Source organism: Helianthus annuus, chromosome 11 (genome assembly GCF_002127325.2).
Source record: "Helianthus annuus cultivar XRQ/B chromosome 11, HanXRQr2.0-SUNRISE, whole genome shotgun sequence".
Lineage (NCBI taxonomy): Eukaryota > Viridiplantae > Streptophyta > Magnoliopsida > Asterales > Asteraceae > Helianthus > Helianthus annuus.
The window spans coordinates 30,396,516-30,409,373 of NC_035443.2; the positions used below are offsets into that span (position 1 = coordinate 30,396,516).

The 12,858-nt window shown below is 36.3% G+C and overlaps 2 protein-coding genes across 3 annotated transcripts; one reads left to right on the forward strand and one right to left on the reverse strand.

Annotated features, from left to right (window-relative positions):
* Positions 1-553: 553 nt before the first annotated feature.
* On the forward strand, positions 554-3,062 carry LOC110889915. 2 transcript variants are annotated; one of them, XM_022137491.2, is made up of 4 exons: positions 554-1,010; positions 2,142-2,301; positions 2,422-2,515; positions 2,586-3,062. In XM_022137491.2, the coding sequence occupies exons 1-4, from the start codon at positions 643-645 to the stop codon at positions 2,909-2,911; spliced, it is 948 nt and encodes a 315-aa protein (XP_021993183.1). In that variant the 5' UTR covers positions 554-642; the 3' UTR covers positions 2,912-3,062. The 2 variants fall into 2 exon arrangements, with proteins under 2 accessions (XP_021993183.1, XP_021993184.1); XM_022137492.2 differs by having other exon boundaries at positions 2,601-3,055.
* A 1,064-nt stretch (positions 3,063-4,126) lies between these two features.
* On the reverse strand, positions 4,127-9,160 carry LOC110889914 (beta-glucosidase 25). The gene is made up of 13 exons (XM_022137490.2): positions 8,960-9,160; positions 8,791-8,857; positions 8,617-8,675; positions 7,798-7,873; positions 7,628-7,699; positions 7,431-7,518; positions 6,431-6,686; positions 5,861-5,976; positions 5,533-5,756; positions 4,965-4,996; positions 4,769-4,871; positions 4,588-4,696; positions 4,127-4,497 (listed from the first exon to the last, which is right to left on the reverse strand). The coding sequence occupies exons 1-13, from the start codon at positions 9,137-9,139 to the stop codon at positions 4,299-4,301; spliced, it is 1,581 nt and encodes a 526-aa protein (XP_021993182.1). The 5' UTR covers positions 9,140-9,160; the 3' UTR covers positions 4,127-4,298.
* Positions 9,161-12,858: the final 3,698 nt, after the last annotated feature.

A 12,858-nucleotide genomic window follows, 5' to 3' on the forward strand; every position in this document is an offset into this window, starting at 1 on the left:
CTTACATGTATACACATGTTAATATGTACTAGTGTGATTCTCCCACACGATGCGGCTGGAATTCAGTTTTGGTCGGTGTTGGTTCATTATAATAATGGTACGTTACTAATACTTGGTATATTCAAGATACAAGATTTGAAAAGATATCAAAACGTGCTTTACGTTGATCGAAAACCAATTAAACAAATATCAATAACAGTTGTAATAATACCAATATTGATACTGACTGTATTAATAAACAAATATGGGTATCAACAATCACTATAACTCTATTTTAATTACAACTCTATTTAAAAAAAAAGTTATATCATATCGTCGAGAAATATTTTTTAGCACAACAACGCAACTTTTCTTTTGTTTTAATTTAACGAACACAAATTATTAAAGATGTAATCAATAATAACAAAATAGATAATAATAATAATATTTTGTAATAAAGTGATAAAGATAATAACAAACTTACAACAACTTTAGGTTTATCCAATTATTTGAAACTTGAAACGTGGATATTTTCGGAAACATAACTCAAATCGGGTAACCGGATCATAGGTTACATAGTCGGTTGTATATAAATTATTATTATTAACCTTAACACCAAAGAAACCACCAATCGTCACCATCACAAACTCCGTAACCGGAATCATGGGCGGTGGAGTAGCCATGAGAGCGGCAGCAAAGGTGGCCGGAATCAGCGTGTTGAACGGCAGCCTCCGCGGCGGCGAAAGCCCTGTGGTGTCCGCCGCCCGACAGGCCAAACGATCGGTTGCGTCTGTTGTGTCCAGTTGTTCGTCCGATGATCTGAAACTGTCTGTCGGTTGTAATAACGATTGTAATAATAATAAGAGTGTATTGGTGGAGAAAGCCTGTGATGAGGATTGGGAGTTTGCCTGTGTGGAAGATGAGTTGTTTATGGAAGCGGGTGAACCGGTGCCCCGGGTTGTGTTTGGTGGGGCTCCGACTGTTCAGGAAGCTAGACAGGCTACTTCTGATCTCAATTATGCTCTTGAGAAGTACTTTGTTTTTTCCTTTTTGTGTGATATGTTGTTGTGTACTTTCTTTGTTTAGTTTAGATTTTGTGTTTTTTAATGGCCCACATATTGTTTATATGATTTTTTTTATGTGATTTGTTCATAGGAGTGTTCATTTTTAGGAATCTAGATAAGTTAAGTTTATGGGTTCTTGATTCTTGGGTGATCAAAGATTTGATTTTTGCAGACAGTGTTTTTTTATACAATGTTATGAGTACTCTTGTATCATCTTTCACTCGCGTAGAAAGAGGTTTTTGTGATACGCTACTTATGTTCGCGTATCACTCTATTATGTGGACGAAAGATATTGATTATGTGTCGGTTTCTCAATCTACGCGAGTGGAAGAGTGATATAGAATATGCATTTACATATCGGTTGATACGCGAGTAAAAGTATGTATGCGCCATTGGGGAGTTTTTGTATTTCAGTTGTTATTGGCGAATAGTGACAAATAGTGATAAGATAAATAGCGGGCGCTATTTTATAGTTAACGATACACTAGATAAAAAATAAAAATTTATATTTTATAGTTAACGATACACTAGAAAAAAAATAAAAATTTATATGTATATTATATCAAAATGCATTGGTGTATATGTTATTTTACATGTATATATAACAAAAACCTAAAATGCAGTTATTTTATAGCTATATTTAATTGCTATTTATATTTAAAAAAAATTGTCACTATTAGCGCTATCTATCGCTACAACCTTGATAGTGAGCCTAGACCTATACGCTACGTAGCGCGATATAGCGATCGCTACGCTCGCTATTGACAACTCTGCTATAGACGTGATTTTTGTCTTGAGTGGCTGCAGAGGTATAACACACCTACAAAAGTGGCCACTTTTATGATTTCTCTAATTGGAACTTTGGTTAAACCATATCATAGTTTGTTTCTTTGTCCCGAATGGGTTTTCGATACAAAAAACTGAATATAAATTAAGCGGAAAATAGGATATCTAGATCATTGATAATGTGTTGAGAAACTTGGTGCTTACCACTATTATTTATTTTTTGGGTATCAAGTCAAAAGATATAAATTAGCGGATTTTACGCATTTTTGGAAGTCACTCAACATGATGTTTATATGTTTTGTTATTCTTCAGGACTTACCTGCATCCAAATGCCACCAATGCACAAAAGCTATCCGATTCAGAATACGCGGAGACTAAACCTTGTCTTGTTAGTGAAACATTGGTTGCTCCCGTACCATCAAAGCATGCAATTCAAGCTTTTCGGCTTCTTAACGAGAACCCTAAAGCTCAGGTATGTTTGTCTCTTCATTCTTTCAATTTCTAATGTACTTGCGCCTCGATTTAAAATTCTATCTTTTTTTTGGTGTAATTTTCTTTGCTATAACGACGTTGAATGTTTCGGTTTTACAAGAGTGTCGTTGCTTCAATTGCTTCTGATCCAAATGTGTGGAATGCCGTTCTGCAAAATCCCGATCTCGTTGATTTTCTACAGACCCATAAAACCGGTTAGCAACTGTCCAGCTATTTTAACCTTTTTGTCATCGTATTCCACGAAATGTAATTATATGTTTGCAGATGTTGTTTTCCCAGAAGCGGATTCGAATGTAAACAGCCCGTTTGATTCGACCCAAGAAGCAACAGGTGAATCTAAAGCTGCGGCTGGAAAAGGTTTTATGGATTATGTGGAGGAAATCAAACAGAAGATTACTGTTACCGTTGTTGATATGATGAACACTTTATCTGATACTTTCCAGTCCTTTTTTGGCGGTTCACCGAAAGATGGGGTTACTGTGAATCCAGATGGAACCGCTGGCATATCGATGGAGCAAACCGCTGTTGGAGCGACGCTTATGGGACTGGCCATCATGGTTATCAGTGTGGTTGTTCTTAAGCGCTCGTAATTTGTCGATTACGCTAATAAAGTTGTGTCGCGTATAAATGCATATATTCAGTTTGCTTTACGTCTTGTGACGACACTTGAACGATCTTGTTTTATGTTCGAATGTTATTGTCCAGTTTTAGCAGATTTTTATGTTTATTTCTTATTTCGTACAACTGTTGTTTTCGTTCCAAGCTAATAATCGCATCATGTTAAAATGTAACCTGTGAAGGAAAAGCTAGCGAAGTTTTTCTAGCCTTTAAAAACGCGTCTAAGAAGACAGCAACGCGCGCTCAGTAACTAAGGTGTTTGTTGGGCAAACGAGGCGCCAGTGTGAAGGGTACCTCTTGTACTAAGGTAGATTTTGTGCATTGGATACACATAACCTTTATTATGTTGTATGTAGGGCTCATTAATGTTAGACTACCCGTTGTGGTCCAGGTGAGTATCAGGATTCATCCTTAATTATTGCTTAACCTGGCGCTGCTGAAACCTCATGACCCTGTTGTGGTCCAGGTGAGCAGTGGCTTCAACAAGTTCTTTTTATTATTTTATTTTATGTTTATTCTTTCTAAATTTGTAAACTAATATTAAAAGAAAACTAATTTTTATAAAACATCACATTAAAATAAAAAGACCACAAGCAACAAATAATACTAATCTAGTACAAGATCATCGGGTCGTCTAAAAGGGTTTCTATAGGTTTTTTTAAATAAAATTCAATTTTTTATTACCCTCCAACGGCAACTTTTAGCCCCCCCCCCCCCCCCCCAAACATACCACGGTCAAACATGACACACGCTACCATGCTCGCAGCACCTTGCTCGTGCTAGCCCTCGTGGCACCGTTTTGCACTGTTCACGAGCCAACAGACGCCTACGTGGCTCAAGGCTGCTTGCTCGTGTGACCACAATGGCGAGTTCACATGCCATCAAAGCTGCTTCATAGTTTAGTTTTTTTATTATATAAAATAACATCGTTTACCCTTTTTGTGATATTAATAATATATAATGCAAGGCTTTATAAAGTTTTAACTTTTAAGTATACTGTTGCGAAGTATTTATTATACGTTACAATAAGAGTATCATTCGAAAGGAACGAACTATCATTGTTTTTTATTTATTCTTTACCGTGACGAATTGAACCGTTAGTGGCTAAAGAAATTCAGTACAGGTATTAGTATTCGTTGTTGGTTTCTCGACGTTCTTACACCAAGTGCGCAATCGTACCAGCACAGTAACAAATACGCCAATTTTTTTCAACTTGATAAATTGATACAAATTACAAAGTGCACTCTTAAAAAAAGTGCTACTTCTTTTCAACTTTACAACTTGATAAACAAGTATGTTTATGTTCATCATGTACACTTCCATATGGGTATAATATACAACATATACATGAGGTCCAAATTAAACAACTAATGGGTTTATATAACCATCAGATTTCAGAACACCTTTGAACCAGTTAACAGAAGACTTGGGGATCCTTGTCAAATTGTTCTTGTAGTCAACATAATAAAGTCCAAACCGAACCGTATACCCATAGTTCCATTCCCAGTTATCAAGTAACGACCACACGAAATAGCCCCGAACGTCACACCCATCTTCCCTGCAATCACCAAGTTTTTAGTCGATTTAATTAACATTTCACACACAAAACTAATTCAATTCAATTAAATGAAATTTAGCGTTTGGGAACCTAATAGCGGCTGATAGGTTAGATAAATAATCCCTGTGGTAGTTTATCCGCTTTTCATCTTGAAGTGCTTCCTCTAAATCTATGTTACTTTTGTTCGGGTCATCCATACCTGCATTTGACCCGTTAGAGATAATATATAATCTAAAATGACCCGTTTACAAGTAAATGAAGTCAAATTTACCATTTTCTGTGATGATCACCGGCGGGTTCCCGTATTTTTCTTTGATGTATACCGCTACTTTTCTTAATCCCCATGGCACGATGCGTAACCAACTCGAAGCAGCCTGTAAATAAATATCAGACTCTATAAATATAATCATTTTTCCTGTATAATTTCTTCATCAAGATTCTACGATTTATCGAGGCAGCTGACTTACAGTTTCTCCAATGGATTCTCCGTTTCTAGAAGCTATATTACACAAAAACAATCATTAAACCAGAGTGCCAAAAACTCGTATATTTATTTAGAGTAAAATGCCATTTTCATCCCTGATGGCTACTTTTACGATTTTCGTCGAAATGTTTGTTTTGCTGCATCTGGATCCAAAAGGTTTGGAATCTTGCCTTTTTCATCCAGCTCGTTAACACCGTCCATTTTTCTCTGTTAAGTCAAGGGTATTTCGGTCTTTTTTTGTTAACTTAAAGAGTAATTCGGTCTTTCTCACTTTAAGTACAAGCATTTAGCATAATGTACAAGTATTCACTTAAAGGGCAATTTGGTCTTTTTCGCTTTATGTACGAAAATACCCTGACTTAACGGAGAAAAATGGATGGTGTTAACGAGCCGGATGAAATGGCAAGATTTCAAACCTTTTGGATCCAGATGCGAAAAAACAAACCTTTGGACGAAAGTCTCAAAACTGACAAAACCTCAGGAACGAAAATGGCATTTTACTCTTTTATTTATTTATTTATACTTTTTATGACTTGGTTGAGAAGGTTTACTTGATGTAATGACAGCGGCATCCGTGGAAGCATCTCGCAGTATAAATTTTCTGATACGCGTTTTGTCATTTTTAGCATATAACGAGGTGTAATGATTGATGCCAACGAAGTCCAACGATCCCTTGATAAATTCCGAAACGTCGGGAGTGATTTCGGGTAGCCTGTCACCTACTTGTGTTTGCATAGAAAGAGGATAGTTTCCGAGCAAAAGAGGATCAAGAAACCTGATTCACTTTAATCTGCGTTACATGTGAAATTGGTATTTTACCCTGCAAGTAACATTTTTAGTTTTTACTATGTTTTTTTTTTCAATATTTGAAATAATTACCAGCCGAGTCCGAAATCCATTGCTCGATTTGCCGCTTGTTGATCTTCGTCAGAGTCGGAGAACGGTTCGTACCATTTTATATCTAATGATATCCCGATTTGACCTCCTTGATTTTTCTGGAAAATGTACAAATTAATTAGGGAATTTCGTAATTGCTCAAAAAAGATTACGGATTTCATAAGATACCTGGAACAGATATGTAAAATTCTTTTTCTCCATTTTCTCTATTATTTTTATAGGAGTAAAGTACACGAATGGTCCCTGTGGTTAACCAAAATTTTGAATTTGGTCCCTAGCTTTTTAAAAGTACACGAATGGTCTCTGTGGCTACATGCATTACAAAGTGTAAACTACATGGACCATCCGTGTAACTTTTTGAAAACTAGGGACTAAATCCAAAATTTTGGTCAACTACGTGGACCATCCGTGTACTTTACTCTTTTATAAATTCTATAGTTACGAAAGCTTTTTTATTGTAAGAAATTAAGAATAGCTAATTACTTTCAAACGTTCGTTTTATGAGGTAAAAAACATTTGATTAACACTTTGATATTATGACCGAAAAATTACCTTGAAACGTTTTTGGTATCCGTGATAAACAGCAGCATGAGACAAGAGAATATTGTGAGCTACAATATACGGTTCCTCATCTGATTTTCCCTTTTTACATAATAAATGGAAAAGAAAAGAGCAACGTCCGGGCGCTTGAATTCCGTAATCATATCCTTGAATTGCAAATCCGTGAGGCTCGTTAAACGTTATCCAGTTTTTCACTCTATCCCCAAACGCCTCAAAACATGTAAACGCATAATGCTTAAAATCCTCTCTACGAAAAAAAAAAAAAAAACAAAAAACAAAACAAAACATGTTTTTTAAGCCTACTTTCAGTATTTACTGTGTACCTAGCTACGAACACGTTCATTGGAGAATCAGTTTTTAAGTAGAGAATCGCATAATGCACTTGTAAGTAGTGCTTGAAAGGTGGTTATACAACCGTCTTACGCATCACATTTAAAGCAGTCGGTACAAGTATCTATATGGTTCTCATAGTTCTTTACTTAAAACTGAGAGTAAAATATCATTTTCGGCCCTGAGGTTTGGCCACTTTTGCGACTTCCGTTCAAAGGTTTGTTTTTCCACATCTGGATCCAAAAGGTTTGAAATCTTGTCATTTTCTTCCAACTCGTTAACTCCATCCATTTTTCTCCACTAAATGAGGGGCATTTCCGTCCTTTTAGACATTTTTAATTAAAATAAAAACATTATAAGAAAAAAAATATCCATCTTTGTTGACTTCTCCCCACCCAAACCCTTTAATCATCACAATAATGTCTAAAAAGACGAAAATACCCATGAATTAACGTTAAAAATTGGATGGAGTTAACGAGTCGGATGAGAATGACAAGATTTCAAACCTTTTGGATCCAGATGTGAAAAACAAACCTTCGGACGAAAGTCACAAAACTGGCCAAACCTCAAGGACGAAAATGACATTTTACTCTAAAAAAAGATTATGCAATGCAAGTGCTCGGTGTTCCGACCTAGGTAAATATATATTTGATATCCTTACATTATTCGAGTGTTCAACCATCCATCATATTCATCTTCAAGCATTTGCGGAAGATCCCAGTGATACAAAGTTGCATAGGGCTGAATTCCTGAAAGATACACATAACTTCACCTGTATTAGATGCTGTATACGTGTACGATATTCGTATTCGTACAATGTACGAGTCGCAATCTTATGAAATATAAACAAGAATTGACCTTTCTCCAACAAGGAATCAATGAGGTTGTTGTAGTATCCGATCCCTTGTGGATTCGGTTTGCCTGTTCCATCTGTTGGAACGAAATCACATTTTAGTTCATCTGCCAGTTTCAAAGAAACCGACATTATGATTATACCATATGATTTTTATGGTGATTTTTAACTTTACTTGGAAATATTCTTGACCATGATATTGAGAATCTGTATGCATCCATTCCCAGATCCTTCATCAATTCGATATCCGTCTGATCATAACAAAGACATAATTTTTAATTTCATTGTTTTGATAAGAAGTTGATCCAAAAGCTACTCTTACTTGAACCGTCTAACAAACGAAACATGGTAGAATATGTGAAAACTAAAAAAGGCTTATAACTTGTACTACCAGTGGAGTTAAAGAACCATCAATTTCACTATTTATATCTTTCGTACATGGATGGTCCGTGTGGTTAACCAAAATTTTGGATTTGGTCACTAGCTTTTCAAAAGTACACGGATGATCCCTATGGTTTGCACTTTATAACACATTTAGTCCCCAGCTAAGAAATCTAAAGATTTTAGTAGGTCCAAGTTAGGGACGTTACAAAGTGCAAATCACAGGGACCATCCATGTACTTTTGGCAAAAGTTGGGGAATAAATGCGTTACAAAGTGCAAACCACAAGGATCATCTGTGTACTTTTGGAAAAGCAGGGACCAAATCCAGATAGACCATCCGTGTATTTTACTCAATCTTTAATTTCAGTATTTATTTGACAATTTACAAAATTAAAAAAAAAATAACCAATTTTAAAATCCCCTATAGAACTAATTTAATGTTTCAAACTTTTAATAATTAAAGTAAAATTACTTTTCTTCAAGAACACATTCTACCCATATTTTATGCTTCCACAAAGCATCAAATTTGCTTGCAAACACAACAAAGTAAAGAATCCGAACCTTCAACATCCTACAACTCAATTTTCCACAAAATTAAACAAAAAACTAACCTTAAATCGATGATATTGATCAACCGCCTGATCCGCATTGCTAAAATCCAATATCCTCCCTATTCAAATCAACCAACAATCATCAACCAAACCCAAACTCAAACACTTGCTCAATTGCACTTTAAAGAAAGTCAAAATCAGCAATAAAAAAACTTAATTTACTAAATTAATTACCGGGTATCCTCGAAAAAGTATCCCAGATGCTAACTCCTTTATTTCCTTCATCAACTGCCCCTTCAAACTGCAAATAACGATCAATTAACCGACCCCACATGATGAGTTACAATACGCACATAACGTGTTTGATGAAATGCCTGAGTGAGTTTGAACAAGAAATCGGAACCTGGAAAGCAGATGAGGCGGTTCCGAATGTAAACCCATGTGGGAAATCGGATCTGCTTGTGGATTCCGATCGGAGAAACATGCATGATGTGATTAGTAATGAGAGAATAAGAATTATTGGGTTCATGAATGTGTGTTGTTTGAACTTTGAAGAATGTTTTGGCGGTGAATGGATAAACATTGTGGGAGTAAGTTGGACGGAAATATATAAATGTCACGAAGAATAAATGGGATTTAATATTGGAATTTAATAATATGAAAATTGGGATTAATTATTATTGAAATAAAAATAAATAATAAAATGATGGATGTGATTGTGCGTGGTGGTGACGAGTCCGATAAGCAAGCATGATGGATAACGTATGTATACAAGTAAGTTTAACTAGTAACGCAAAGGATCCGATAGTTTTTTCAAATTGGTAAAAGGTGATCGACACGACACGACACGGCGTGAAACATGATCCGTACACGAAAAAAGTTTTGAGAAGGCTAAAGTTAATCGAAATATGATTTGGTTAATAAACGAGTTAATTGATTACATGTATATAATTTGTTTTTATTGAGTGAGTTAACTTGTTAACCTCTTTAATAAGTGAGTTATCTTGTTAGTGACATAACAAAAAAAGTGTTTTAAATAATGGGCCAGTTATTACCCATCTCTTGTATGCGGATGATTCTATAGTTGTGGGTGAATGGTCTAAATCTGAAGTTATCAACATTGTTAGAGTGCTTCGGTGCTTTTTTTTATGCTCATGTCTTAAAATAAATATTGAAAAATCAAACTTATATGGTATTGGGGTAGGGATGGAAGACACTAGTGAGATGACTAACGAGGTGGGATGTAAACCGGATAGTCTTCCGTTCAAATATCTTGGCCTTAAAGTGGGGGCAAACATGAACCGGATCATCAACAGGCAACCAGTGTATGATATTTTTCGCAGTCGGTTGGCTAAATGGAAATCTCATCTGCTATCTATTGGCGGAAGGGTTGTTTTAATTAAATATGTGATGGAAAGTTTACCTTGCTATTACTTTTCTTTATATAAAGCTCCCAAGAAGGTGATTTCGGACCTGGAATCTATGATCAAAAAATTTTATGGGGCGGTTCTAGCGAAGAAAGGATGATGCACTGGGTAGCGTGGGACCGAGTGTCGAGTCACAAAAACGATGGTGGCTTGGGTTTAAATAAACTAAAGGATATAAATTTGTCGCTTCTAACCAAGTGGGGTTGGAGATACAAAACGGAAACCAATAGTTTATGGAGAAGAATTGTCGATGCGTTTCACTTAAGTCGGTTCGGATGGGAGGGCTTTCCAATTAAATTTTTTTTTTAATGGAGTTTGGAACAATATTGTTAAGGTTGTGATTAATAGTAAGGTTGGAGGTCTTCATCTCCGGAATTACATGAAGGGAGTTGTTGGTAACGGAATAAACATTTCGTTTTGGCTCGATCCATGGATCACTGATGAGCCGATTAAGCTGAAATATCCTGACTTGTTCAGAATGGAGGTTGAGAAGAAATGTTCTGTTGCAAATCGGGTCAAAAGAAACGGCTCAGAGACGGAGGTTATTTGGAACTGGAAATCGTCTTTGAATGATTTGGGATCGATCGCGAACTTGTTCCAGCTTTGCACAGAACTTGATTCCGCTCCAACAAGTGATCTCATTTACTTTGTGATTCCGCTCCAAACAGTGATCCCACCTAAATTGTTGATTTCGCTTGAACCAAGGTTGTTTGGTGAAATTTTTTAAAAATCTAAAATGGACGAAGATTTTTACAATGCATTCGCAACACCGGTTACCCCGATCACTATTGCACAGAACACGATGCTAGAAAACGAAATGGGAACAATGCAAAAACCGCCCAAGCTCATGAACATTGAAGAATATAAGGGTTGGGAAGGTCGTTTCGAAAACTGGGTACAAGCTAATTACCTAGACGCTTGGGAGTGTGTTGAGACGAAGTATGTTAGACCGTTAAATGACGATGAAGAGGAAGTTGCGATCAAGGATATGAGTGCAGATGACGAAAAGAATTACAAAAATGAGAAAATGATGCTGGGTTTGCTACAACAAGTTGTAAAAGAAGATATCATGGTCTTATTGCAACACAATGGAAGCTCTTATTCGATTTGGAAAGCTTTAAGATCAAAGTTTGTTGGTAGTCAGGAAATGATCAAGAACAAGAAATCTCTGTTAAAGAAAGAATTTGACTTGTTTCGTGGATTAAGAATGAGAGCACAAAGCAAATCATCGAAAGATATTGCAATTTGTTGGTGAATATGAAGAGGGTAAGCATAAACAAAGACAATGAAGAACTGATTGAGAAGCTAGCAGATGCATTGCCACACGAGACTTGGGGCACATATTTGATGATGCTCAGGAACAAGAAAGGATTTAGCACGTTAACCTTTTGCAAATTCATTGAGAAATTGGAAGCTCAAGAGATGGAGCAAAGAAAGATTGTTCGAATGAAAGATTTCGATGGTGAACAGGATATTGGATTGTACTACAAGGCAGGATTGAATGAGAAATCCACAAATTTATCTCCAAAAGTAGAAACTGCTTACAATGCAAAGAATTCAACCGGAAGTTCATCAAAAGGATCAAGCAGCAACACAAGTTTCTCATCATTCCCATCATTTAATCCGAACATTTCAGCAACAAAGAATGGAAGAAAACTTCAATGCAATATTGTATTAAATCTTGAGAATGATCAAGATTATTCAGATGAAGTTGCTAAAAATCAAATGTCTTTATTGGGAATGGTTTTAGAATCTTATAGTAGTTTTGTTGCAGGTCGTGTCGGGAATCCAATGCTAACAAAGGAGGATTACGACCAGAAAGATGCCGAAGAGATGGACCCGATGGACATAAAATGGTGTTTGGCCAGCGTGTTAAGGAGAGCTGAGAAATTCAAGCAGATCACGGGGAGAGATGATATTCGTGAGGCTAACGTTTCTACTTTAGGTTTTGACAAATCTAAAGTCACTTGTTTTCGTTGCAGGGAGAAAGGTCACTTCAAGAGGGAGTGCACCAACCGCGAAGCAAGTGGAGCCCAGAATCCATTCAACAACAACAATGATTACTACCGAAAAGCCATCTACCATCAAGTTGCTCAACAACCATCCCAACAACATCAACATTAAGCTCAAACTGCACATGGAAGAAATGTGATTGAAGATTATGGAAAGAGAGCTTGTGTGGTGAATCAATATGAGAAGAATCCATCATCAGGTTTTAATTGGGATAAGTATATTCCATCTGATGCTAAAGCATGTGTGATTGATCAAGAAGATGAGAAATTACCTGAAGGTTTTAGCTAGGAGAATTTTACGTGGGATGATTATATTCCTGATCAAGCCACAGCCCATACAGCTCACACAGCTTTTGTTGCAAGAATTGAAGAAGATAGTGATGATGATGGAACTGAGTATTATGCAAAAAGAATGGTAGAACATCTGAAGATGCTGTCTGAAAGTGATAGTGAAGATGAGAGAGCTAAGAAGAAAAAGAAAAAGGTAAAGACACCGGTGAGTAGTGATGATGAGACAGTACCGGTGGTGAGAAGAAAAGTGAAAGAAGTTCCAAAGTTCGAGATTAATGAAGAAGCTGTTGCAAAGAAGTGTTCAGGAACTTGTGAAAATTGTGAAGCAATGAAGAAACAAAATAGTTCTTTGATTCACAATATGAACAGACTGAAAGAATCTTATGATGTGCTGAACAAAGCGATGAATATGTACAACGACACAAGTGAAGAGCAAGCTACTGCAATGAAGACACTTTAAGGAGCGTTCATGGTCAAGCAAAAAGTTGTGAACAATTATATCGAGAAGTGTGCTGCTCTTGAACAGAAACTGGAACTTCAAAGGATTGAAACTGAAAGAGTTAATCGTTTGT

What these genes read in the sequence shown, in the direction of transcription:
- LOC110889915 (XM_022137491.2), top strand. Translation starts at nt 643, where the DNA reads ATGGGCGGTGGAGTAGCCATGAGAGCGGCAGCAAAGGTGGCCGGAATC. An exon ending in CTCAATTATGCTCTTGAGAA is followed by an intron (nt 1,011 to 2,141) that starts GTACTTTGTTTT and finishes GTTATTCTTCAG; the next exon opens with GACTTACCTGCATCCAAATG. An exon ending in ACGAGAACCCTAAAGCTCAG is followed by an intron (nt 2,302 to 2,421) that starts GTATGTTTGTCT and finishes CGGTTTTACAAG; the next exon opens with AGTGTCGTTGCTTCAATTGC.
- LOC110889914 (XM_022137490.2), bottom strand. Translation starts at nt 9,139, where the DNA reads ATGTTTATCCATTCACCGCCAAAACATTCTTCAAAGTTCAAACAACAC. An exon ending in GATACCAAAAACGTTTCAAG is followed by an intron (nt 5,977 to 6,430) that starts GTAATTTTTCGG and finishes TACATTTTCCAG; the next exon opens with AAAAATCAAGGAGGTCAAAT. An exon ending in ATGGATTTCGGACTCGGCTG is followed by an intron (nt 5,757 to 5,860) that starts GTAATTATTTCA and finishes AAAGTGAATCAG; the next exon opens with GTTTCTTGATCCTCTTTTGC.